Below are 23,923 nucleotides of genomic sequence, written 5' to 3'. Positions count from 1 at the left end.
TTGGAAAGTCTTAAGAAACAGAAAGGAAACGTTAGAACCTGCGGTAAAATATTGATATTCGTCAGAGAATATTGAGGATCAATTCTAGAACGTTGGTGTCACTAGGATTAAGTCGGTGTCATTTAAAAAATATTGGTATGGGGGCACCTGGCTGGCTCAGTCGGTAGAGTATGCGACCCTTGATCTCAGGGTCGTGAGTTCAAGCCCCACGTTGGGCGTGGAGCCGACTTAAAAAAAGATACAAATATTGGTATCACTCATAGTTAATTTAGCATCTTAGTCATAGAATCTTGAAATCAGAGCCGAGAGGCTCTTGACTGGTAGAATCTTAGAAAGTAAGAGAGGAAGGGACTTCCCTAAGGTCACACCTCCAGGGCGGGCAGAGGAGTGTGGGAGCACAGGTCTGAGAGCGGTGGGGATTTCCTTGTCCCTCGGAGCCGTCTTCCTGGCGAGCGTCCTCGCAGGTTGAGGGAGAGGAAGGGGGGGTGGCTGGCCCCGCTTTAACTCGGGAAGGTGGCGGGGGTGGGGGTGGGGGACGCGGGGGAACATCTTGAGCCTTGGAGTTCCGGAGTGGCCCCCGCAGCCCGCGCTGTCCTTCCTTCCAGATGACAATCTGTCGGGCACGAGCGGCATGGAGGTGGACGACCGCGTGTCGGCGCTGGAGCAGCGGCTGCAGCTGCAGGAAGACGAGCTCGCGGTCCTCAAGGCGGCGCTGGCTGACGCGTTGCGTCGCCTGCGGGCATGCGAAGAGCAGGGTGCTGCGCTGCGCGCGCGGGGAACCCCCAAGGGCCGAGCGCCTCCACGCTTAGGCACCACAGCCTCGGGTATCTTTGCTAGACCAGAGGGATGAGATGGGGAGAGGTCATCCTCACTACTTCTGTCCTCTGACCACATCCTCTTCCTCTAGTGTGTCAGCTCTTGAAAGGCCTTCCCACCAGGACGCCTCTCAATGGCGCAGGGCCTCCGCGGCGCCCGGGCGGCTATGCCACCTCCCCATCCTCCCCCAAGAAGGAGGCGACCTCCGGGCGCAGGTAAGGCACGGAAGCCGGGGTCCCGAGCCTCCTCCAAGACCCTGCGGGAGACGGAGGCTGTTCTACGGCGAGGGATGGGCTCAGGTGCTCGAACTCCAGCGATGGGAAGTGCCAGGAGGTTCTCGCCCGCCTCTAACACCGGCCTGCTAACCTCACAGGCTCCTAACCGTGTGCTCTCTCTTCGCAGTGCCCGCCGCTATTTGTCACCAGAGCGCCTCGCCTCGGTGCGCCGCGAGGACCCCCGCAGCCGCACCACATCTTCTAGCAGCAATTGTAGCGCTAAAAAGGAAGGGTAGGTGTCTGCGGTGGGGTTGTGTCACCGACGGTGCGGCCAGGACCCCAGAGAGGCATGGGAAAGGGGATGGGGAATTATCGGGTGATGCCCCAGGCCCCGAGGTGATAACTTAGAGCGAGGCTATGTAGCTCCGAATGCGGGGACTAGACGGAGGCTTGGAGAGACCAATCTTGAGGGAGCATAGTCCAAGGGGAAGGCCTGGAAAGGCGCAGCCAGCATCGAGGGGCGTGGTCAAGCCTTAAGAGGCTGCACTAGGACTTAGAAGTGAGTGGTTAGGGTCCTTTGGGTAAGCCACAATGGAAATCGAGGGGGAGCCAGGCTTGTGGGCGTGGCCATTAAGGTAAAAGCGTCTCCCTTGAATCTCAGGGGTGGGGCCGGGACAGAAGCCTCAGAGCAGTGTCTGCAGGGAATAGGGAAATAGAGGCACGGGTATAATTGGGATTTGAGGGCATGGGCAGAGTGTGAGCCTGGGCAGAATCAGAGCCTGGGGTGGGGATCACTGGGCCCAATACCAGCTGGTGGCATGTCAGGTGCAAGAAGCAGGGGCCGCGGAGTCGGACCAGACCAGAGGGGCGGAGCCACAGATAGGCGTGGCCCAACACCAGGAGGCGGAGCCAACCTGGAGGCTTTGAAGGGACTCAGCCCAGGGACTGGATCCCGATAAAGTGGTCGCAGTCAGAATTCCTGGGGGGACCCGAGGGCTCAGGGGGGAGCACTCAGTTGTCAAGAGAGGAGTCAAGTCTGGGGACAGATCAGAAAGGGAGGTGGGTGTGACGGGGATGTTGGGCGTGGTCCATTCCCTGGAGGCAGGACCACACTGAAGGTCTGGGCGGAGTAAAAACCTGAGGATGGAGTCACGATGCTGTGGGCCTGGGGGCTGAACTAAGGCAGGAATTGGGTCAAAACCACACATTTCAACCCGACTCAAATAATAGCAAACACGTACATAGTGCTATGTGCTAGGCACAACTCCAGGCACTTTGCATGAATTAACCAACATAATCCTCGCAATCACCCCGCGAGGTAGGTATTCTTATTATCCCCATTTTTTTGAAAACAAGGAAACCGAGGCAGAGGTTGGGCAACTTGTCCACACTACTAGGAAGTGGCAGAGGTGGGGTTTGCACTCAGGCAGACACTCCCGCTAGTCCTGTTCTCAAACAACACTCTCCCCCCACCCCCAAAAGAGCCTGGTGTCAGGACCCCACAGCCCGGGATCTGAGACCCAGTGTGACCGGCCAGCTCGCGGGGTCGGCCGCGGAGGGCGGGGCAGGGCGCGGCGGCGCGGGCGCCTCCCAGGGCCGGAAGCGGCGGAGCCCGTCCCGGCTCCACCCCCGGCCCCGACGCTCCGCCGGCCGCCGCCATGAGTAGCTTTGGAGCTGGGTGAGACCCTCTGGCAGACCCCCTCCTCCCTGCACCCCCCGGGGCCTGGATCCCAGGTCTCCCCTCGCCCTCGCCAGGGACCTGGGCCCGCGAGTATCACCCCTTCCCGCCCGCCAAGGGAACGTGGAGACACGCCCCTTCACCGCTTCCCTTGCTGCTTGAAGTTTGGGTCACTGTGGGACTGGGGGTGGGGAGCGCTGGGAGCGCGGTGCTGATTAGGAGGGAGGGGTCCCTGGTGACTCCCGTCTTCCAGGATCGCGTCCCTGCCACTTCGTGCTGTGTGATCTCTGGCGATCACTGCCTCTCTGGGCCTGTGTCTTAGGCTCTGCAAGATCAACCGAGCAAAGCACACGGCCTGCAGAGAGGCAGCGCTCCGCTCCTTACGCGGCCCCCATTATTCATCAGAGACCTCCGGGGAGCGGTGCGGTAGGGGAGTGGTTTCTCCCCTTTTCTGACCCGTCTGCTAATTAGGGCGCTTTTTCTCCCCCTTTCCTGGCAGCAAAACCAAAGAAGTTATCTTCAGCATGGGTGAGTGGGGAGAGGGGGAGGGGCATGGTTGGGGATCGCTGGAGGTCAGGGGACCTGGCTTATGGAGTCTTTGCCTCTCTGGCCTCAGTTTTCCCGCCCATTATTATCTTTTTTTTTTTTTTTTAAGTGAAGCCCGAAGGGGAGAGGGAATAGGGGATAGGGGCTGGTGTCAGCGCCTGACCTCTGGGGGTGTCCTGGCAGAGGAGGGCTCCGTGAAAATGTTCCTGAGGGGGCGCCCTGTGCCCATGCTGATTCCGGACGAGCTGGCACCCACCTACAGCCTGGACACGCGCTCGGAGCTGCCGTCCAGCCGTCTCAAACTGGACTGGGTGTATCCTTTTGCTCTAATCCCTTCCTCCCCGCCCCTCATCCTCCAGTCGGGAGGGGACAAAAGCCCTTCTGGAATGAGACTTTGGGGGGGACGTTCTTTGTGCTGAATCAGGAGGGACTTGTAGGCCTCTGTGGCCTGAGGGGTCAGCATGACCCTGGAGTCAGAAGGGAGCCAGAGGAAAGCAGATTAGATGAAATGACCTTTTATGATTCACGAAGGCAGCAAATGTTTGCTGAGTGCCTTCCATATGTCCGATTCTCTTCTATATTCCAGGAGTGAACTGGAGCTCACCTTCTAAAGGGAACGGTTGGGGGGTGGGTGGGAGAGAAGGTACCAGAAGCCAGTGGTCAAACAAGGTAATTTCAGTTAAGTAGTAAATGCTGGGAACACAGGAACCCAAGGTCATGTGAGAGGAGTCACCGTGTTTCTCTGAGGAGGGGGCCTTTGAGCTGCACGAATTGAGCAATTAGGAGCCAGCATAGGAAGAACTAGAAGAAGAACGTTCCAGAGGGCACGTCAGGTATGAGGGTTCTGTGGCCAGAGCGAGCTTGGCATATTTGAGAAATTGAAGAAGTTGGAAATGGTGAAGAACCCTAGCAGAAATGGGTTGAAACCCCGGCCCAGCCTCTGCCTGGCTGTGTGACCCTGGACAAGTCACCTCGCCTCTCTGTGCCTCAGTTGTGTCCCCTGAAAAATGGGTTTTGTGATCTGAGATTCATAAGGCTATGAAACAGTGTGTAAAGGTGCCAAGCTCAAAATATGTGCCTCATAAACAGGGATTGATAGCATAGTAACTACTCATTATTGTGGACTTAGGTGCCAGGCACTGTTCTAAAGTGTTTTATAGATAAACATGGTGAATGATACGATCCTTCTCTTCTGTAGAACTGAGAATGTATTTGCATAAGCAGCAGCCTCCGAGAGCTCTCTGAAGCCTGCTGGTTGGGAATTATGACCCCCACTTCCTGGATGAGAAAACTGAGTCCAAGAGAGAGGACCTAGCCCTGTCCTAGGGAGTCAGAACAGTTCTGAGGCAAAGAATGCTCGACTGTGTGGCCCAGGCTTTTTCCAAAAAGCCCACTGGGGCTTGGGATCAGCATCCTAGGGACCCAGTCCTTGTCCTCTCTTCTCTCGGGCTTGGTTTCGGCTCTGGAGGAGGCAGGGTTGTTGGAGCCCAGGGTCTCTTCGAGACCGCTGGAAATATTCACGAGAATCCAAGCATACTAAGCTGTTGTACCAGGCTAGATCAGCCGAGGCTGCAGAAATCAGTGTGGGCCTCAGATGCCCCGTTTCCAAAGTAACTGCAGGGTAAAGCAGTTTTCTGTGGGGTCACGATACATGGGTCAGCATTCATTCAGATTTTTTCTGACCGTCTGGGGCCAAGGGCTGGGCACCCAGTAGTCACCATGACATCCTGCCCTACTAGGGCTCCCTGTCCAGTGTGGGGACAGACTCCTTGACAGTGACAACCCACAGTGATCAGGGCTGGGATAGGGGAAACCAGAGGGGCAGCTGACCCAGCCTGGGGGTCAGGGAGGGCTTCCCAGAGGAGGAGTTATAGAAGTGAATGAAACAGCCCAGTCTTGGCCACTGTGGAACTCACAGTCTCCTTGGGGAATAGGGACAGTTAACAGATGAACCAGGTAATTAATGAGTGAGATGAGGCCAGTGGAGGAAGTGACAGCTGAGAAGAGTAGCAGGTAGAATGTACTAGGCAAAAGGAAAGGTTAGTGTCAAGGCTTGGAGTCATAATCTTGGCTTTTTTTTTTTTTTTTTTTTAAAGATTTTATTTATCAGAGACAGAGCACGAGCAAGGGGAGCGGCAGGCAGAGGGAGAAGCAGGCCCCCCGCCTAGCAGGGAGCCCGATGTGAGACTCGATCCCAGGACCCTGGGATCATGACCTGAGCTGAAGGCAGACGTTTAACCGACTGAGCCACCCGGGCATCCCATGATCTTGACATTTTGAGGGACTCCAAGATCAGAGAGAGCCAAGGAGGGCAGAAGCCCTGTTGAAGCCAGAAAAGGCCCAGCCAGGCCAATGGGGGGAGCCACACAAAGTTCTGAACAGAGGAGTCAGCCATTCCTTCATCAGATACTAAATTCCTATGTCTGTTCTGTCCCAGGCTCTGATCTGGGCACAAGGGATACAGCAGTGAACAAAATGGACAAAGATTCCTGCCCTCCTGGAGCAGATACTGTAGCTGGGGAGACAGTTAAACTGTGTGGGATTCTGATGAGTGTATGACGGAAACAGGAGGAGGGGAGGCAGTGAGGGTGCATGAGCTTGCAGTTTTAAATAGCAAGGGCAGGAAAGGCCTCTCTGAGGAGCTGACAGTTGAGCAGAGACCCGAAGAAGGTGAGGGAGCCATGGAGGGATGAAGGGGAGGAGGACTCAGGTAGAGGGAACAGCAAGTGCAAAGGCCCTGAGGTGAGAACAGAGAGGAGGCCAGTGTGAGTGGAGCCTGCCTGAGGAATGAGGAATCGGGCCCAGATCAGGCCAGGCCTCGTGCCTGGACTTTCGTAAGGATTTTGACTTTTGCTCTGAGTTACTTGGGACCCATGGGAAGGTTGGAGCAGATGTGAGCTAACAGTGTTAACAGGTCTTAACAGGATCCTTCTGGAGAGAGGGGGACGGGGGTTAGATTGGTGTTCTGTGACTGCTGTAACAAATTACCACAAACTTGGTGGCTTGAAACAAAAATTTCTCTCACAGTTTCTCGGAGGCCAGAAATCCAAAGTCAAGGGGCGCCTGGGTGGCTCAGTCGGTTAAGCGACTGCCTTCGGCTCAGGTCACGATCCTGGAGTCCTGGGATCGAGTCCCACATCGGGCTCCCGGCTCAGCGGGGAGCCTCTTTCTCCCTCTGACCCTCTCCTCTCTCATGCTGTTTCTCTCCCGCTCTCCAATAAATAAATAAATAAAATCTTAAAAAAAAAAAAAAAAAGAAAGAAATCCAAAGTCAAGGTGCTGGCGGGGCCGTACTCCCTCCGGAGGCTCTGGGGGAGAACTTGTCCCATGTCTGTCTCCTGGCTTTTGGTGGCTGCCGGCAGCCCATTGGGGCTCTTTGGCTTGTAGCCCCTCCACATCACTCCAGTCTCTTGATTTTCCTGTGGGTTCCATCCCACAGCCCCCGCGGTGTTCATGTCTTTTCCTCTCTGACTCTTTACAAGGGCACTTGTCTTTGGATTTAGGACCCACCCAGATAATCCAGGATAATCTCATCTTGAGATCCTTAATTGTATCTGCAAAGACTCCTTTCCCAAGTGAGTGGGAAGGGTTCATGCACCGGTTCCGAGGGTTAATATTTTGGTGGACATATTGCTGGGGGGGGGGGGATACCATCACACACACACACACACACACCCCAGCCCCCGCCCCCACCCCCGTCGCCGGGGATCAGAGTGGAAGCAGGAAAACCTAAGCCCAGTTCTTTTTTTTTTTTTTTTTAAAGATTTTATTTATTTATTTGAGAGAGAGAATGAGAGAGAGCAAGCACATGAGAGGGGGGAGGGTCAGAGGGAGAAGCAGACTCCCCGCCGAGCAGGGAGCCCGATGCGGGACTCGATCCAGGGACTCCAGGATCATGACCTGAGCCGAAGGCAGTCGCTTAACCAACTGAGCCACCCAGGCGCCCCTAAGCCCAGTTCTTGAGTCTGGCAGTCAGTGCGCATGTGCAATGTAAAACAGGCTCCTTGACCTGCCCCGGGCATCTCCAGCTATGGCTACCGCGGCCGAGACTGCCGGGCCAACCTTTACCTGCTGCCCACCGGCGAGATAGTGTATTTCGTGGCCTCCGTGGCCGTGCTGTACAGCGTGGAGGAGCAGAGACAGCGGCATTACCTGGGACACAACGATGACATCAAATGGTAAAGGCCTGGGAGGGGCCCTGCTGGGAGGGGCGGGGCCAGGCCTTTGCTGGGCCTACAGGCTGAACTGGGGGGGCGGGGGGCGGGAATGGATTGCTTATCAGTATTTTATTTTATTTTTTTATTTTTAAAGATTTTATTTATTTATTTGAGAGAGAGAATGAGAGAGCACATGAGAGGGGGGAGGGTCAGAGGGAGAAGCAGACTCCCTGCTGAGCAGGGAGCCCGATGCGGGACTCGATCCAGGGACTCCAGGATCATGACCTGAGCCGAAGGCAGTCGCTTAACCAACTGAGCCACCCAGGCGCCCGCTTATCAGTATTTTAAAGGTCGGTGAATTCACTCAAATGCGTGGATTTTTCACTTCTTTCGAAAACTCCTAGCTGGCGCCCCAGACAATCCCACAGCGTGTTGGAAGCCAGATAGAGACAGCCCGTTTAAATGGGTGCACTCTCCTGGCTACCAGTTGGGTCCAGGCCTGACCCCTGCGGGTATTTGAGTTAGAGACGCCAGGCCAGAGTCTTGCTTCTGAGCCTGAGTACCCAGAACGTGCCCCCATTATTGTTAACGGGCAACATTGCTGTTTATTGGCTGAATAACTCACTCAACCAGCTTGTGGAATGAACAGCCCGGCCTTAGACTTCGGCCTGCGCTGGGAGGGGTCCCGGGCCGCCGTGAGCCCCCTCCCTCCCCCTGAGCCCTGTCCATCTGTCCTCTCTCTCAGCCTGGCTGTCCACCCTGATATGGTCACCATTGCCACGGGACAGGTAGCAGGCACCACGAAGGAGGGGAAGGTAACAGATTGGAGGGGGCGGCTCGTGGAGACGGGGGTGGGGTGGGGGTGGGGGGCAGACAGCTGGGCCCCCCAGGTAACAGGCCTCTCTCTTCCTTGCAGCCCCTACCACCCCACGTGCGCATTTGGGACTCAGTTTCTCTCTCCACCTTACATGTGCTGGGCCTGGGGGTGTTTGACAGAGCTGTGTGCTGTGTGGGCTTTTCCAAATTTGTAAGTTCTGCACCGCCCGCCATTTGCCCCCTTGCTCCAAAGTCAGGAGCAAGCCCTCACCCCCACCTCCCCCCGCAACTCCCATAACTTTGGGGTGGGGCCACGCCTTCACTGTAACATGCAAGGTGTAGGCCATGCCCCCTGGCAGAAATCCAGGCCCTCCAGGCTGAGCCCCCATCTTTGTGACCTCACAGGGCTGCTCCGTTAGCCCTTGCGGGGGGAGGCGGGGACCCACATGACCTGATTGTCCCCAGACAAACTCCTTGGCGATCTTTTGATCGGCCCATGCTTGGTTGTGTTTTTTGGCACCAGCTCTCATTCTCCAAAGGTCCTTATCCCTTAGGTATTGTAACCCAGTGTGTAGGGCCTTGTGGTTCTCCGTGCTGGCCTGGGTGGATGTTGGCAGGATGGGCGTTGGCAGGTCTGGGTGAGATAACCCCAGAACTGAAGAGTAAGCCTTTAGGAATTTGTAGAGCAATTGGACATTTCCCACCGCATCCAAGTTTGTGATTGGTGGGCTTTTTAATCATATTTTACGTTTTTATCAAAATGCATTCTACCAAAGTATTGATGTGCAAGGGGTTGAGGAATAAGAAACAACCAGTCCTCCCCCCCCACCCCCCGATTATGTAAGAAGTACTGATTAGAGCCTCACGGATTTTCTGAGGCCCAGGGAGTCCTTTGAGAACACTTGGGGGGGGGGAGAGGAAAGCTATTTTGTTGCCACAGTGTGTATGGGGACGGGTGAACCCTGCAAAATCAAACTTAACCTGTTTAACCAAAGGTATAAACACCCAACATTTTACCAACTTTGTTGTGGAATTTCATGTACATAAAAGTTACTCCATATAAGAGTACAGATTAGGTGGTGTCAGGATTCCTCACCGCATGGTGGCTGCAGAGAAAAAGCTGAGGATAAAGATGAATTTCTTTCTTGGTTTTTTTTTAGATTTTATTTATTTATTTGACAGAGACAGCAAGAGAGGGAACACAAGCAGGGGGAGTGGGAGAGGGAGAAGCAGGCTCCCCGCCAAGCAGGGAGCCCGATGCAGGGCTCTATCCCAGGACCCCGGGATCATGACCTGAGCCAAAGGCAGACGCTTAATGACTGAGCCACCCAGGCCCCCCAAGGAGATATTTCTTAGGGACAGGTCATTTCAAAAGGAAAATTCTAGAAACCCTTTAAAATGTGTGTCTGGCTGCTGGACAGGGAGTGTATTTGAATGTATTTCATATAATGTGGGCCAGGAGCTTTGAAAATCTTAAAACAGGCCTGCGTGGGAAATGCCCCTGTGGGCAAAGTGTTGAGGGGATGGATCCTGACCCACCTTCTCTGCCTCCTTCCTCTCTCCTCCTTCTAGAATGGGGGCAACCTGCTCTGTGCAGTGGATGAATCCAACGATCACATGCTCTCTGTGTGGGACTGGGCCAAGGAGGGCAAGGTGGTGGATGGCAAGGTGGGGTGACTGTTCTCATCCCCTCTCCTTGGGGTACCTCTCTGGGACTGGCCTGGATCTCAGCGGTTGGGAGTCTGGAACCAGAGAGACTCACGTTTAAGTCCAGGCTTTACCATTTGGTGGCTGTGTGACTTCAGGCAAGAGGTTTGCCTCTCTGAGCCTCGATTGCCTCATCTGTAAAATGGGGATAATGGTAGCATCTTCCTAGTAGGGCCTTGGCTTTGATGTTGGGATACGGGGATGCTGGACCAGGCCCAACAGAAAGGTCGGTGCGAGGCAGCTACTGACCTTAGCCTTGCAGTGTCCAAAACGTTGACTTGCATCTCTGGGTGGTGGCCTGACTTCTAGATGAGTAATCTGAGGCATGGTAGAGGGGACAGCTACTTGCCTGAGGTCACATGCCTATTTTGGGCACGGGGCAGGAGAACTGGGTTCTGGATGGGGCCCACAGTTTGGGGACAGAGACTTAGTGTTTGAGAGGCTGGGCTCTGGAGTTGATTGTGGATTTGACCCTTCCCTGGCTGTGTGGCCTAAGGCAAGGGACGTTATCCCCTCTTTGAGCCTCAGTCTTCATCAGTGATGGGGGTCGCTAATGAGCCTTACCTCACAGGGTGCTGTGAGGATTACAGGAGTTAATGGGTGAAGCACTGAGCACAGCACTTGATGCAGAGTTGGGGCTCTCCAGGGTCTGCTGTTATGTTGACAAAGATGGCAATAATGTTATGCCGGCTGGCCCTGCCTCCTGTACTTTAGTTTGCCTGTATAGTAAAGACACAGGCAATTAGGGTGTGCAGTGCACAACCCGCACAGCTGTATAGGGCAGTCCTACGTGGGGTGGCCCTGGTGGCTTTGAGGTCCTGATTCAGAATCTCCCCCACTTCCCAAAGTGCTCCAATGAGGCCGTGCTGGTGGCCACCTTCCACCCCACAGACCCCACCCTGCTTATCACCTGCGGGAAATCCCACATCTACTTCTGGAGTCTGGAGGGGGGCGGCCTGAGCAAGCGGCAGGGCCTCTTTGAGGTGAGTGCCAGGGGTGCGGGGACAGGCTAGCCCTGAAGCAGGCAGGCAGAGACACCCAGGCAGACAACAAAACAGAGGGCCCCAGAGGGTTCCAGAGGGTTCTAGAGGGTTTCAGAGGCTGGAGATTATGGGGATGCTACGGTGTTGCCCGCCAGGGCCTCAGTTTCCTTATCCATACCGTGAGGATAATCCTCCTTAACTCTGCAGCCGGGAGGCTTCAATGGGGTGAAGAGTATAGCATCTCCTAGCGGATAGTAAATGCTCAGTAAGCAGTGCTATGCTTGCCGAGAATATGGAAAAACACCGAGGTCAGAGGCCGACTGGCTGAAAGAGATGCATACCCAGACAGACAGACACTGAGCAGGAAGCAGAGGGCCTGGGAGAAGATGCAGGGGCACCTCTGACAGGACTCACCAGTTTTTGGTGAGAACTGGGGCTTTCACCCCAAAAAGGGAGGCCCTGAGAACACTGGGCACAGATGAAACAGATATTGAGGAAAGGGTGGGGCGAGGCCGAGAGAGGGACAGAGAGACAGAGGGTGGGGAAGGAGAGGGGAAGAGAGAGGGGCAGGGGCAGAGTGGGGGAGCCAGGGATGGAGAGGGGGAAAGCCGGGGACAGAAAGGGAGACCCGGGACAAAGAGGAGGAGACCCGGGGATGGGGAGAGGGGGAACCCGGGAACAGAGGACAGGGGAGAGCCAGGGATGGAGAGGGAGAGTCAGGGCAGAGAGAAGACAGAAGAAAAGTCAGAAAGGAGGCAGGAAGTGGGTCTGGGAGTGGGCAAGGGAGACAATGGGGTCAGAAGCTCTAGGCCACAGAGTGATCCATGGAGGCAGGTTGGAGATGGGATGCTCCACACTGGGCCTCACACCCAAAAGCGTGGAGGGGATCCCCTGGACCACGGTCCTGGATGCGGGGGGGTAAGCTCTAGGAGCCTCTCTGCTTCAACAACCTTCTGACACCTTCCCCTTTTCCTCTACCCTAGAAACACGAGAAACCGAAGTATGTGCTGTGTGTGACCTTTTTGGAGGGTGGTGATGTGATCACCGGGGACTCTGGGGGGAACCTCTATGTCTGGGGCAAAGGTCAGTGTCACCCCTAACCCCCTTTGGCTGAGCCTTCCTCTGCCCCAGCTTGCGTGGAGCATATGATAAAACAGTCTGAATCCTTACTTGCCTAATTCCCATGCCACCCCCCCCATCAAGGCTCAGCTCTGGTATCCCCACCTCCATGAAATCTCTTATTCCCTACCCTTGTCCCCTGCAAATCCTGTGGTAGGGATCAAGTTTGAATGAAAAACAAATGAGCTGGTTAACCCAGGTGTGGGTGGATGGGTGGATGGATGGGTGTGTGGGTAGAGGGATGGTTTGTTCCAGAGCAGGGAATGAAGAATAAGGGAATGAGTGAATTATCCTACTCAGTGACTGGAAGATTGAGTAAGTGAGTGCACTGTCCTCCTTGACGGCGAACGATGAGGTGAATGAGCAAGTGAATGAATGAATGGTTGTCCCAACCAGTGGGTTGGTGTGTTGTTGTCCCAGCAAAGGCCAACGGGGTGAATAAAAGCTTGCCCCAGCCTTTGCGTGAATTGTGAACAAAGAAATGAATGGGTTGTGCCGGCAGATGGATGGCATGAACCAATCAGTGAGTTTTTTGGCCTGGGTACGTTTGCTTTCATATACGTGATGCTCCTTATTCAAGGCTGCACTGAATATTATTCCCATTTCACAGATGAAAAACCATAGGCCCCTGGGGTGCCTGGCTGGCTCAGTCCCTAGAGCGTGTGACTCTTGATCTCCGGTTTGTGAGTTTGAGTCCCACTTGGGTGTAGAGATTACTTAAAAAAAAAAAAAGAAGAAAGAAAATCTTAAAAACAAAACAAAACAAAAAAAGAAAGAAAAGGAAAAACCATAGGCTCAGAGAAGGGAAATGACCCAGCAAGTGGCCAAGCCAGGCACCCTGCCCCCCCCGCACATGGGTATATGGGAGACAGGCCTGAGTCAGGTGTCTCTGTGACTGAGACTTAGTTGCCCCATCTCTAGTATGGGTATAATATTACCTCCATCACAGCATTGTTTGGAGCTTCCCTTGAGCTCAGACAGCTAAGAATAAGCTCTGAATCATTGGCGGTGTGTCTTTCCCAGCCGACCGTGAGTTCTCTGAGGGCAGAGACTGGGTCTGATTGATTTCCATATCCCCAGACCCACCCCTGGGTCTGTCCCGTGGGGCTGCGGGGTGGGTGGGAAGACAAGTGGACAGGATGATGTATGTACATGTGACACCACATCTGAGTTAAAGGATGGGGCCTGAGGAGGACTGTTTCTCTGAGTCCCTGTCCCAGCCTCCTCCCTCGTCCTTGGTCTGTAGTCTTGCCTCCTCGAATTCCATTTGTTCTCAACCAAGTGTAAATCGGACCCCATTCTCCTGCCAAACTCTTCCATTGCTCCCTAGTTCCCTCAAGACAACGTCCATTTTCCTCACTGAGGTCCTCCAAGGCCCCGCGTGGTCTGGCCCTGCCTTCCCTGGCCCCTTGCATGTTACATGTCATCACACCAGATTTCTTTTTGAAGATTCTATTTATTTATTATAGGGAGAGAGAGCATGTGCATGCACGAGCAGGGGAGGGTAGGGGTGGAGAGGAAGAGGGAAAGAATCCCAAGCCGACTCTGTGCTGAGCATGGAGCCCAAGGCAGGGCTCAATCTCACAACCCTGAGATCAGGACCTGAGCTGAAACCAAGAGTCAGATGCTCAACCAACTGCACCACCCAGGCACCCCAGGCTAGGTTTGTTACAGTTCCCTAAATAGTGCGTGCTTTCTCGTCCTCTTTTCCCTTTGCACACCTTGTTCTTTCTGCCTACAGCACTTTTCCACCTTCTGTTCTCCTAGCTGACTCCTGCTCATCTTTTAGATCCTTGCTCAGCCATCTTCTCCTCCAGGAAGCCCACCCTGACCTACCAGGCTGGGTGTTCTCTATGGGATCCCACAGTCTCCTGGGTTTCTGCATCCTAGCCCCAACCACCTTGGGTTGCCACTGACTGGTAGTAGGTCTATCTCTGAAATTGGACTGTGAGTCCCATGATGGCAAGATCTGACATTGTCTTGGTCACAACTGTGTCCCCAGTATCGCCCAGCATGAAGCTGGGCCCTGAGTATATTCAAGTAAGATAATTGTTGATTGAATAGGTTAATGGATAAATGAGTGGATGGTCAAAGGGACAGATGAGTGGATAGATGGGTAAATGGGTAGATGGATGGGAAAACAGATGGCGGATGTTTGGATAGATGGATGGATTGACAGGTGGATGATAGTTGGATGAAAGAGGTGAATGGATGGATGAGAGTTGGATGAATGGGTGGGTGGATCAGTAGACAGGTGGATGGATGGATGAATGGGTGGATGGTTGGATGGATGGATGGATGGATGGATGAATGGGTGGATGGATGGGTGGATGGATGGATGAATGGGTGGATGGATGGGTGGGTGGATGGATGGATGGATGGATGGGGGTAGATGGATGGATGGGTGGGTGAGGGGGTGAATGGATCAAAAGTGGATGGGTAGATGTTAGTTCAGATGGTTTAATGGATGGATGAGAAGGTATTGGAATAGATAGGTCGTGGGTGGGTGAATGGCTGAATGTAGAATTGAGCATTCAGGGTGCTCTCCGGGGCAGTACGGGGGCAGCCTCCCATGCTGATCCCTGCCCCTGGCCACCCCTCCTCACCCCCATAGGTGGGAACCGCATCACACAGGCGGTGCTGGGTGCCCACGATGGCGGTGTGTTTGGGCTCTGCGCCCTGCGGGACGGGACGCTGGTGTCCGGAGGGGGCCGTGATCGTCGGGTGGTCCTCTGGGGTTCCGACTACAGCAAGCTGCAGGAGGTGGAGGTGAGGAGGGGGAGAGGCTCCTATGAAGGCGAGGGGACCTCCCCCCACACACACCAGGGCTCCAGATAGACCCTCCTCTCCCCAGCTGGTCTCCCCCTCCCCCTTCTCTGCGTGCGTCCTGCCCTCATCTGCCTCCACCCCCCACTCTCAGGTCCCGGAGGACTTCGGCCCGGTGCGCACCGTGGCGGAGGGCCGGGGAGACACGCTGTACGTGGGGACCACCCGCAACTCCATCCTGCAGGGCTCTGTCCACACGGGCTTCTCACTTCTCGTCCAGGTGAGTGCCTCTCCCGCGTCTGCCCTCCTTCCCACGTCTCTCCATCTCTCTTCCCACTTTGATTTCTCACCACCTCCCTGCCCCATCCCTTTTCCTCTGGCCTGGCAAACCCCACTCACCTTCCCTTTACCTGCACCCAGCCCATAAACCCAACCCTGTCCCAGGACCCTCGCCCCAGAACTCCCTGTGGTCCAGCGAGTTACCTGCTGGCACAGCAGGGGGACCCCAGGACCCTGCTGCAGCCATGCCGCCCCCTGCCCCTCTGATCAGGGGTGCTGTCCATTTCTGTCGGTAAGTGCCCGGGCACGTGGTCCCACGGGCTGCACGCACCTTGGGCCACGCACCTCCCAGGTCCCAGCTCCCTGGATCTGGGAAGGCCCTGTGGAGTCTGCCCGTTTTTCTTCTTGCAGCTCGAATGCCCGCTCCTCCCTCCTGGCATGCCCAAACCCTACCCCACACCCAGTGAGCACCCCTTCCCCACCCCCGCCCCGAGGGGCCGGATAGTATAGTATGGTGGTTGGGAACAGGAATTCTGCAGTGCGACTACCTGGGATCGAATCACCTCCCTGTCGCTCACTAGCTGTGTGACGTGAGGCAAGTGAGGAGCCTCTGTGCCTCCGGGAAATGGGCTAGTAACAGAGCCCATCTTCGTGGGGGTTTGTAAGGACCCATGAGTCCGTTCCTATTTAACATTTAGGATGGTGCCTGGCACAGAAGCCTTGGCCAAAATTACTCCTTGATCTGTGGTTCTGCTTCCTCCATTCCTTCCGTGCATTCTCCCTGTCCCAGGCTAGCTGAGATCCATGCTCCTGCTTTTAGATCTCCTTCTGGCTCTGGTCTCCATGGTGCATGAAGAAAAACACGGGTTAGGGGAACTTTCTAGATGTCCCAAGGCCAAGAGGGGACCTTAGAGACCCCTAAAAACAGTATCAATATTACATATTGTTGATTATATAATTAATAGGTTAGTATATTATTAGAACTTTATTATTAACATTAATCGTTAAACTGATGTCAACAATTATCTCGTCACTCTTCATTGTTATTTCATAGTATATTAATAGGGTATGTTAATAATAGTAATTATTAGGTTTTTGTTTGTTTTTGGTTTTTTTATTTTTTTATTTTTTTTTTATTTTTTTGACAGAGAGAGAGATAGCTAGAGCAGGAACACAAGCAGGGGGAGTGGGAGAGGGAGAGGCAGGCTTCCTGCCGAGCAGGGAGCCCGATGTGGGACTCGATCCTAGGACCCCGGGATCATGACCTGAGCCGAAGGCAGACGCTTAACGACTGAGCCACCCAGGCGCCCCGTAATTATTAGTTTTATATAGTGCTAATTTCGTGAGCGCTTTGTACTAGTCTCGGACACTTTCCCATCCATGATTCGAGTGAGCACAGTAATGTCATGAGACACACATGGGGATGAGTCCCATTTTACAGAAGGTTACACTGAGGATCCAGGGAGAAGTCACCTGACCTATCAGTCAGAGGGAGCTGAGGTCAGACTCCCCAGGCCAAGTACCCTCCATGGGATCTCACGGCCTTTTGGACGCCACCTGACTCCCAGGGTCCAACTCCCACCCAGGATCTCTCTTGCTCCCCACCCCCCCCATGTACAAACTGGAGGATAGAGGTCTGGAGAGAGGGGCAGGATTTGCCTCGAACCACACACCGGGGCCAGGGGCTGCTCAGTCACAGCCTCCGGACACACTGGGGAAAGGATCTTCCCTGGGTCCCCTGTGGCCCCAATGTGTTGCTGGGGCTAGTCTAGCACCTTTTTTTTTTTTTTTTAAGATTTTATTTGTTTGTTTGTTTGTTTTTAAGATTTTATTTATTTGACAGAGAGAGAGGGAACACAAGCAGGGGGAGTGGGAGAGGGAGAAGCAGGCTTCCCGCAGAGCAGGGAGCCCGATGTGGGGCTCGATCCCAGGACCCTGGGATCATGACCTGAGCTGAAGGCAGACGCTTAACGACTGAGCCACCCAGGCGCCCCCAAGATTTTATTTGTTTTCAGAGAAAGCATGAGCGAGGCGGGGAGTCGGGGTGGAGGTGCAGAGGGAGAGGGAGAAGCAGACTCCCCATTGAGCAGGGAGCCCAATGCGGGGCTGGGTCCCAGGACCCAGAGATCATGACCCAAGTGGAAGGCAGACGCTCAACCGAATGAGCCACCCAGGCGCGCCTAGTCTAGCACTTCTTTCTGGCACCAGGCTCGGTGGGGCAAGGGCCCAGATTGGCCGTCTCCACGCTGCTGTCTCCCCTTTGCGCCAGGGCCACATGGAAGAGCTATGGGGCCTGGCCACACACCCCAGCCGGGCCCAGTTTGTGACATGTGGGCAGGATAAGCTGGTGCATCTGTGGAATGCGGAGTCCCACCAGCCTCTGTGGAGTAGGATCATCGAGGTAAGGGGACAGGGAACCCGGCACCCTGTTCTAACAGAACCGCCTGTCTCAATGTGTCAGGATTCAGGGTCAAGTCTGCTTAAGCACACTGGGATTTATATATATACATATATATATTTCTTAAGATTTTATTTATTTGAGAGGGAGAGCGTGTGTGCACGTGGGAGTTGGAGGGAGGGACAGAGGAACAAGCAGACCCCCTCACCCCCGAGCACAGAGCCTGATACGGGGCTCGATCCCAGGACCCTGAGATCATGACCTGAGCCAAAGTCAGATGCTTAACCCACTGAGCCCCCCCTGGCGCCCTGATGCAGAGAGTTGGGTGCTTACGGACTTGCTTGGAAGGGCCGGAGGAGCGGGTTCTCCCCTGGAAGGAGGCCCAGAACCCACCTGCCGGGGAAGCCAGCTGCTGCCTTTGCCACAGGCAGGAGGGCGGGGTCAGGAGCACCGAGTTCAAGAAAGTGCCATCCTCGCCTGGGAACCAGGAGGCCGGGGTCACCGCGAGGGCTGGCTCTGGGGCTGCCCTGTTCAGGATGTGTGGCTCGCCAATGAACTTTAAAACGTAAATAGAATTAAGACTTCAGTTCCTCGGTTGCACTAGCGACCTTTCTTTTTTTTCTTTTTAAAGATTTTATTTATTTATCTGCCAGAGAGAGACACAGCGAGAGAGGGAGCACAAACGGGGGGAGTGGGAGAGGGAGAAGCAGGCTTCCCGCTGAGCAGGGAGCCCGATGCGGGGCTCGATCCCAGGACCCTGGGATCATGACCTGAGCCGAAGGCAGACGCCCAACAACTGAGCCACCCAGGCGCCCCTGCACTAGCGACCTTTCAAACCCATGGCTAGTGGCCACCGTATTGGGAAGCACAGATCACGAACATCTCCATCGTAGGGGCTTCTGGTGGACTGGCTTGCCCCAGAGCAACCCAGCGCTGGCCCTGTTTGCACTGTAGTCTTTATACTCTGCGCTCCCACCTTTCAAGGCTGGCAACTGCGCACGAGGGTAGCAAATGCCATTGATTTCAGAGCCCAGGTGATGGGTGGGAGAGCGGGGCCTCTGCCTCTGTCTTCCAGAGCCCACAAGAGCCCAACGGATCGTCTGACCCAAATCACAGTGCAGAGGATTCTGGGTAGTGTAATTTTTAAGGTCCCCTGCCTGTCCTCCTGGGACCCTAGAACATCAGTCTGTCATATCCCCCGTGCCACTCTCTGAGGCTTTGCTCCAGGAATGCCGGGTTACCGCTGATCCTAGAATACTTGACGGCCTTTGAACTCCTGAGTCGGGCATGGTGCGTTCTGGAAATTGTTAGGGCCGGGTATCATCATCCCCATTCTGGCGTCGAACCACCCGGGAGTCATTAGAAATGCAGAATCCTTCACCCCATCCACAGAGCGTCTGATTCAGGAGTTCTATATTTGGGACCCGAGATCTGCAAGTTGGTAACGAGCTCCCTTAGATTCTTCTGATTCGGGCAGCTTGTCAACCACAACCAGAGTCACTGGCTTAGTACGTTAACCGCTTCGTCCTTTTAATTTCTCGCAACCTCCACAAGGCAGTGGGGATGACCAATTCCCGCTTGGAAAGAGGCATGGGAAGGTTAAAAAATCACTTGCCCATCCTCACCGTGTAATTATACTCATAATCAGCCTTTGTGGAGTGCTTCCTGTACGCCATCTGGCTTACCAGCCTACTGTTCTAAGGACTTTACATCTTGCTTATAACAATCCTGTGAAGGATTGATGTTCGGCCTTTGCTAGACGAGGCAGCTGAGGCTCGGACAGGGAAGGTTATTTGATGTCATATAACTAGGAAGTGTCAGAGCCACCGTGTGAACCAACCAACCAACCAACCGTGATTCCAGGGTGCTACCTTGCCTGGGAAACAACCAAGTGCCCCCAACATTCAAAAAATGGAAATACCCATTGCTGGGTGCTTCACAAAGATGTGGGGAAACTGGCTCTTGCACATGCCTGGTGAGGAGTTGATAGAATTTTTTTTTTAAGATTTTATTTATTTATTTGACAGAGAGAGACACAGTAAGAGAGGGAACACAAGCAGGGGGAGTGGGAGAGGGAGGAGCAGGCTTCCCGCTGAGCCAGGAGCCCAATGCGGGGCTCGATCCCAGGACCCCAGGATCATGACCTGAGCTGAAGGCAGACGCTTAACGACTGAGCCACCCAGTCGCCTCTGAGTTGATAGAATTTTATGGAGAGCAAGTTGGCATTACCTATCAAAGTTCTTACCAAAAAAATGGATACCCTGAGTCCCAACAATCTCACTTAGAAAGTTACCTACAGAAGTCACAGGTGAGTAAAGCTGTGGGAATTTAGCCCAGGAGTATGAAAGGCTCCAGTCAGTAGTGACAGGAGGAATGTTTTCTGTTTGAGGTGACATGGTACAGGAAGGGAGGGTGGTTTGGGAACCTCTGTGGCAGCAGAGGAAGTCTGGTAGATCTGAGGTTGGGGAACAATGGCCGGATAGACTGGAGGCCCCCGTTCTCAGCCCTGTCTCCTCTCTCCCCTCAGGACCCTGCCCGTTCTGCTGGCTTCCACCCCAGTGGCTCTGTCCTGGCTGTGGGCACGGTGACTGGCAGGTAAAGCTGAGTGGGCATTTGGGGAGAGCTTCTCTGCTGTCCCTGAGAACTGTCCCTTGACACCCATCCCCCTACCCTATGTCCCCAGAGCCCGCAGAATCTGTAATTAAGAGACTTCACCAAGCTGTTCTCCCAGCATTTGTCTGGAGTCAGCCTCTCTTCCAAATCTTTTTTGGGGTCCCTCCCTCAGGCCCCACAGATTGCTGCCCGCCCCCCGACCAGATCAGCTTACATCCCCTCCCCCAATCATGCCTTCTCCTTAAAGATGGCTGCTCCTGGACACGGAGACCCATGACCTGGTGGCGATCCACACCGATGGCAATGAACAGATCTCAGTGGTCAGCTTCTCTCCAGGTAAGCGGCGGGGCCCAGGGATCTTGGAGAAGCCAGGCTGGGGAACTGAGGCTCAGTCACTAGCAGGGGGAAGGCGTGGTGCCTGTGTTGGCAAGGCCGAGGGGCCGCTCTAGGACTGTAGCGGGGACGGAGCTTGGGACAGCTGAGGAGTCTGGAATAGCGGGGGCTGAGTCTGAGAGAGAAGGGGGTAGAGCCTGGGTGCCTCCTCATAGCCCCCCCTCCCCCTCCCCCAGACGGGGCGTACCTGACCGTGGGCTCCCACGACAACTTGGTGTACGTGTACACGGTGGACCAGGGCGGCCGCAAGGTCAGCCGCCTGGGCAAGTGCTCGGTGAGTGGGCAGTGGCCCCCAGCCCGCGCCGCCACCCCGTCCAGGGGCTGCAGAATTAACCAATTTTCTCCTTCAAGGGAGCACAGCTTCAACGCTACTGACTCTGCCCTGATCACTTCAAGGAGTCTTAGCCCCGCCCACACATTGCCCCCACCCCCACCCCGTGTTACAAGCCCGCCCCTCTGTGTCTAGCCGTGCCCACCTGTTCTAAACCCCACTGTGTTCTAAGCCCTTTCTGTCTGGCCCCGCCCATCAGTCTGGCCCCGCCCGTGGTAGTCTGGCCCCGCCCCCACGCTCCAAAGGCCGTGTATCCTTCCTTTGGCCCCCTCGTGTTCTCACCCTACCTCTGTATTTTGCCTTCCACCTCTCCTGGTCTAATCCCACCCCGTCCAGTTCTAACTCCACCCCTCCCCTCCCCCCCGCAGGGCCATTCCAGTTTTATTACCCACCTGGATTGGGCCCAGGACAGCAGCTGCTTTGTCACCAACTCCGGGGACTACGAGATTCTGTACTGTGAGTGCTCTGAAAGCCAAAGGCCGCCCCCCACTCAGCTTCCCTCTTTCCGTGTGCGATTTAGTAGACTTCCCGGAAGGGGGGCAGGGCTTTCTGGCCTCTCTCCTCTAGCTCCTGTGTCAGGGGCTGTTCTCATTGATCGGTCTCCTGGCTTCGGATTTGCTCCCCTTTCTGGTTCGATGGGTGGGGCACAGGTTTCTGAGCAGATGCACCTGCTCAGGCCTGGGAATGTCACCACCCAGGATCTAGCGCCTTCATCCAAGTCTGGAGAGGTGGAATGAGTCCTAGGACCCCAGCCTCCTGTCTCAGACCTTGGTGCCCCTGGACTGTGAAATGCATTAAGTTAGTAACTGCTCTGAGCCCCCTGCACCTCCCTGTTTTCTGCCCCAGGGGACCCAGCTACCTGTAAGCAGATCACTAGTGCAGATGCTGTGAGGAATGTGGAATGGGCCACGGCCACTTGTGTCCTGGGATTTGGGGTGTTTGGTAAGTTCTGGAATGGGGGAGGTCCCACCAAGGGCAGGAGTTCCAAGAAACATCCTTGACTGGTGGTCTTCGGGGTCTCTTATTGGTTATCCCGGGGCCCAGCCCAGTCCCTGCCTTCATGAGCTTCACAGTCCAGTGAAGGAGACAGACCTGTCCCCAGACAACCCAGAGTCAGCGGGGTTGAGACTGGGCTGCCACCTGAGCCCAGCATGGGAGGGAGTCAAGGAGAGCTTCCTGGAGGAAGGGCTATCGAAGCTGGACCTAGAGGATGAGGAGGCAGTGAGGAAGGAAAGCAGTCCTGGGGCCTAGGGAATCATAGCACGTCTCCCACAAAAGCAGGGAGGTGGCAGAGAACTTGGCATTTGGAGAAATCCAAGAAGGCAGGAGGGGTAAATCATTGCGAAGTCCAAGGGGAGCCCCAGGGAGGAGGCGGCTGGAGCAGCGTGGGCCAGAGCTTGGGGGTCATGCTAAGAAGCCTGGGCTTTCTGGGGCGCCTGGCTGGCTCAGTCGGAAGAGCATGCAGCTCTTGATCTCAGGGTCGTGAGTTCGAGCCCCACCTGGGGTGTAGCGATGACTTAAATAAATTAAACTTAAAAAAAAATTTTTTTTTTAAGATTTTATTTATTTATTTGACAGAGAGAGACACAGCGAAAGAGGGAACACAAGCAGAGGGAGTGGGAAAGGGAGAAGCAGGCTTCCCGCAGAGCAAGGAGCCCGATGCAGGGCTCGATCCCAGGACCCTGGGATCATGACCTGAGCCGAAGGCAGATGCTTAACGACTGAGCCACTCAGGCACCTCTAAACTTAAAAATTAAAAAAAAAAGCAGCAGCGGCGGCGGTGGCCTGGGCTTTCTCCCAAGGCCACGAGGGAGCCACAGAAGGGTTTTGAGCAGTGGAAGGCCAGGGTCAATTACACATTTAAAAAAGATCATTCCAGGGCGCCTGGGTGGCTCAGTCAGTTGAGCGGCTGCCTTTGGCTCACGTCATGATCTCAGGGTCCTGGGATGGAGCCCCATGTCGGGCTCCCTGCTCAGCGGGGAGTCTGCTTCTCCCTCTGCCCCTCCCCCTGCTTATGCTCTCTCTTTTTCTCTATCAAATAAACCAATAAAATCTTTAAAAAATAATAATTAAATAAATTAAAAAGATCATTCCAGTTATCCTCCCTGGCCAGAGACAAGCTAGGTGGGAGGAAGGCAGGGAGGCTGGGGCCTGCTCACCTCAGGGGTCCCTGACCCCAGCTGACCTCTCACCCCCACCCACCCCTCATCTTGCCCACAGGGATCTGGTCTGAAGGAGCAGATGGTACTGATATCAACGCTGTGGCCCGCTCCCATGACGGGAAGTTGCTGGCTTCAGCTGATGACTTTGGCAAAGTCCACCTGTTCAGTTACCCCTGCTGTCAGCCCCGAGTGAGTCCTCCCCCCCCACCGCCGGGAGGCTGGCAGGGTGGAGGTGACAAGCAGCCTTGGGGGCGAGAGTGAGGCAACACTCCCCAGGCCTCAGTTTCCCCATCTGTGCAAGGAAGGCCGTGACATGATCCCAAGGGTTGTTCTTGAACCTCAAAGTCGGTAACTTTCAGTCTCTAGTGCTAACGCTCTGCTCCGAGTGTCTGCGATTCGGGGCTCTTGGGTTCCCTGATCCTTATTCACGCCAGAAACAGTCACTGAGCCCCTACTGTGTGCCTGGCACAGGGGCTCCAGCCATGAACATGACAGATCACCTTCTTTCACTTCTTTCTCTCCCTCTCCCAGGCCCTCAGCCACAAATACGGCGGACACAGCAGCCACGTGACAAATGTGGCCTTCTTGTGGGATGACAGCGTGGCCCTGACCACGGGGGGCAAGGACACCAGTGTGCTGCAGTGGAGGGTGGTCTGAGGTGGGGAAGGAGAGTCCCAGGGACGTGGGGCCCGGGGAGAGTCAGGTGGCAGGGCTGGACTTGTATTTTCGGGAAATGTCTATTGCCGAGTAGAGTAATATATACCAGAGTATGTCTATAGCAGAGGGGGTTATGGGGACGGGAGGGTAGACTGACAGAAGTCTCTATTTATCGGGGTGGGAAAAGGGGTCACATTGCTTTGGGGAGCCATTAAGGTGTTTGATTTGGAGTGTTTTTTTAAGTTTATTCTTTTATATCACCCAGAAATAAAGACACATGCACTGAC

The 23,923-nt window shown here is 54.9% G+C and overlaps 1 protein-coding gene across 3 annotated transcripts; it reads left to right on the top strand.

Annotated features, from left to right (window-relative positions):
• Positions 1–916: 916 nt before the first annotated feature.
• EML2 (EMAP like 2) lies at positions 917–23,923 on the top strand. 3 transcript variants are annotated; one of them, XM_034986790.1, is made up of 20 exons: positions 917–1,031; positions 1,219–1,323; positions 3,209–3,237; positions 3,439–3,568; positions 7,284–7,433; positions 8,158–8,227; positions 8,329–8,439; positions 9,801–9,896; positions 10,784–10,918; positions 11,902–12,001; positions 14,652–14,806; positions 14,958–15,083; positions 17,352–17,483; positions 20,008–20,075; positions 20,341–20,429; positions 20,663–20,760; positions 21,186–21,273; positions 21,664–21,759; positions 23,038–23,168; positions 23,511–23,923. In XM_034986790.1, exons 3-20 carry the CDS (start codon positions 3,234–3,236, stop codon positions 23,634–23,636), a joined length of 1,905 nt encoding a protein of 634 aa, XP_034842681.1. In that variant the 5' UTR covers positions 917–1,031; positions 1,219–1,323; positions 3,209–3,233; the 3' UTR covers positions 23,637–23,923. The 3 variants fall into 3 exon arrangements, with proteins under 3 accessions (XP_034842681.1, XP_034842680.1, XP_034842682.1); XM_034986789.1 differs by lacking the exons at positions 917–1,031; positions 1,219–1,323 and adding an exon at positions 2,635–2,709; XM_034986791.1 differs by lacking the exons at positions 917–1,031; positions 1,219–1,323; positions 17,352–17,483 and adding an exon at positions 2,635–2,709.

The sequence above is a fragment of the Mirounga leonina genome, unplaced genomic scaffold (assembly GCF_011800145.1).
Source record: "Mirounga leonina isolate KUSES-001 unplaced genomic scaffold, KU_Mleo_1.0 Mir_376, whole genome shotgun sequence".
Taxonomy (NCBI): domain Eukaryota; kingdom Metazoa; phylum Chordata; class Mammalia; order Carnivora; family Phocidae; genus Mirounga; species Mirounga leonina.
The sequence above is the reverse complement of the archived record's forward strand: the minus strand, read 5'-3'. Positions and strand labels throughout refer to the sequence as shown.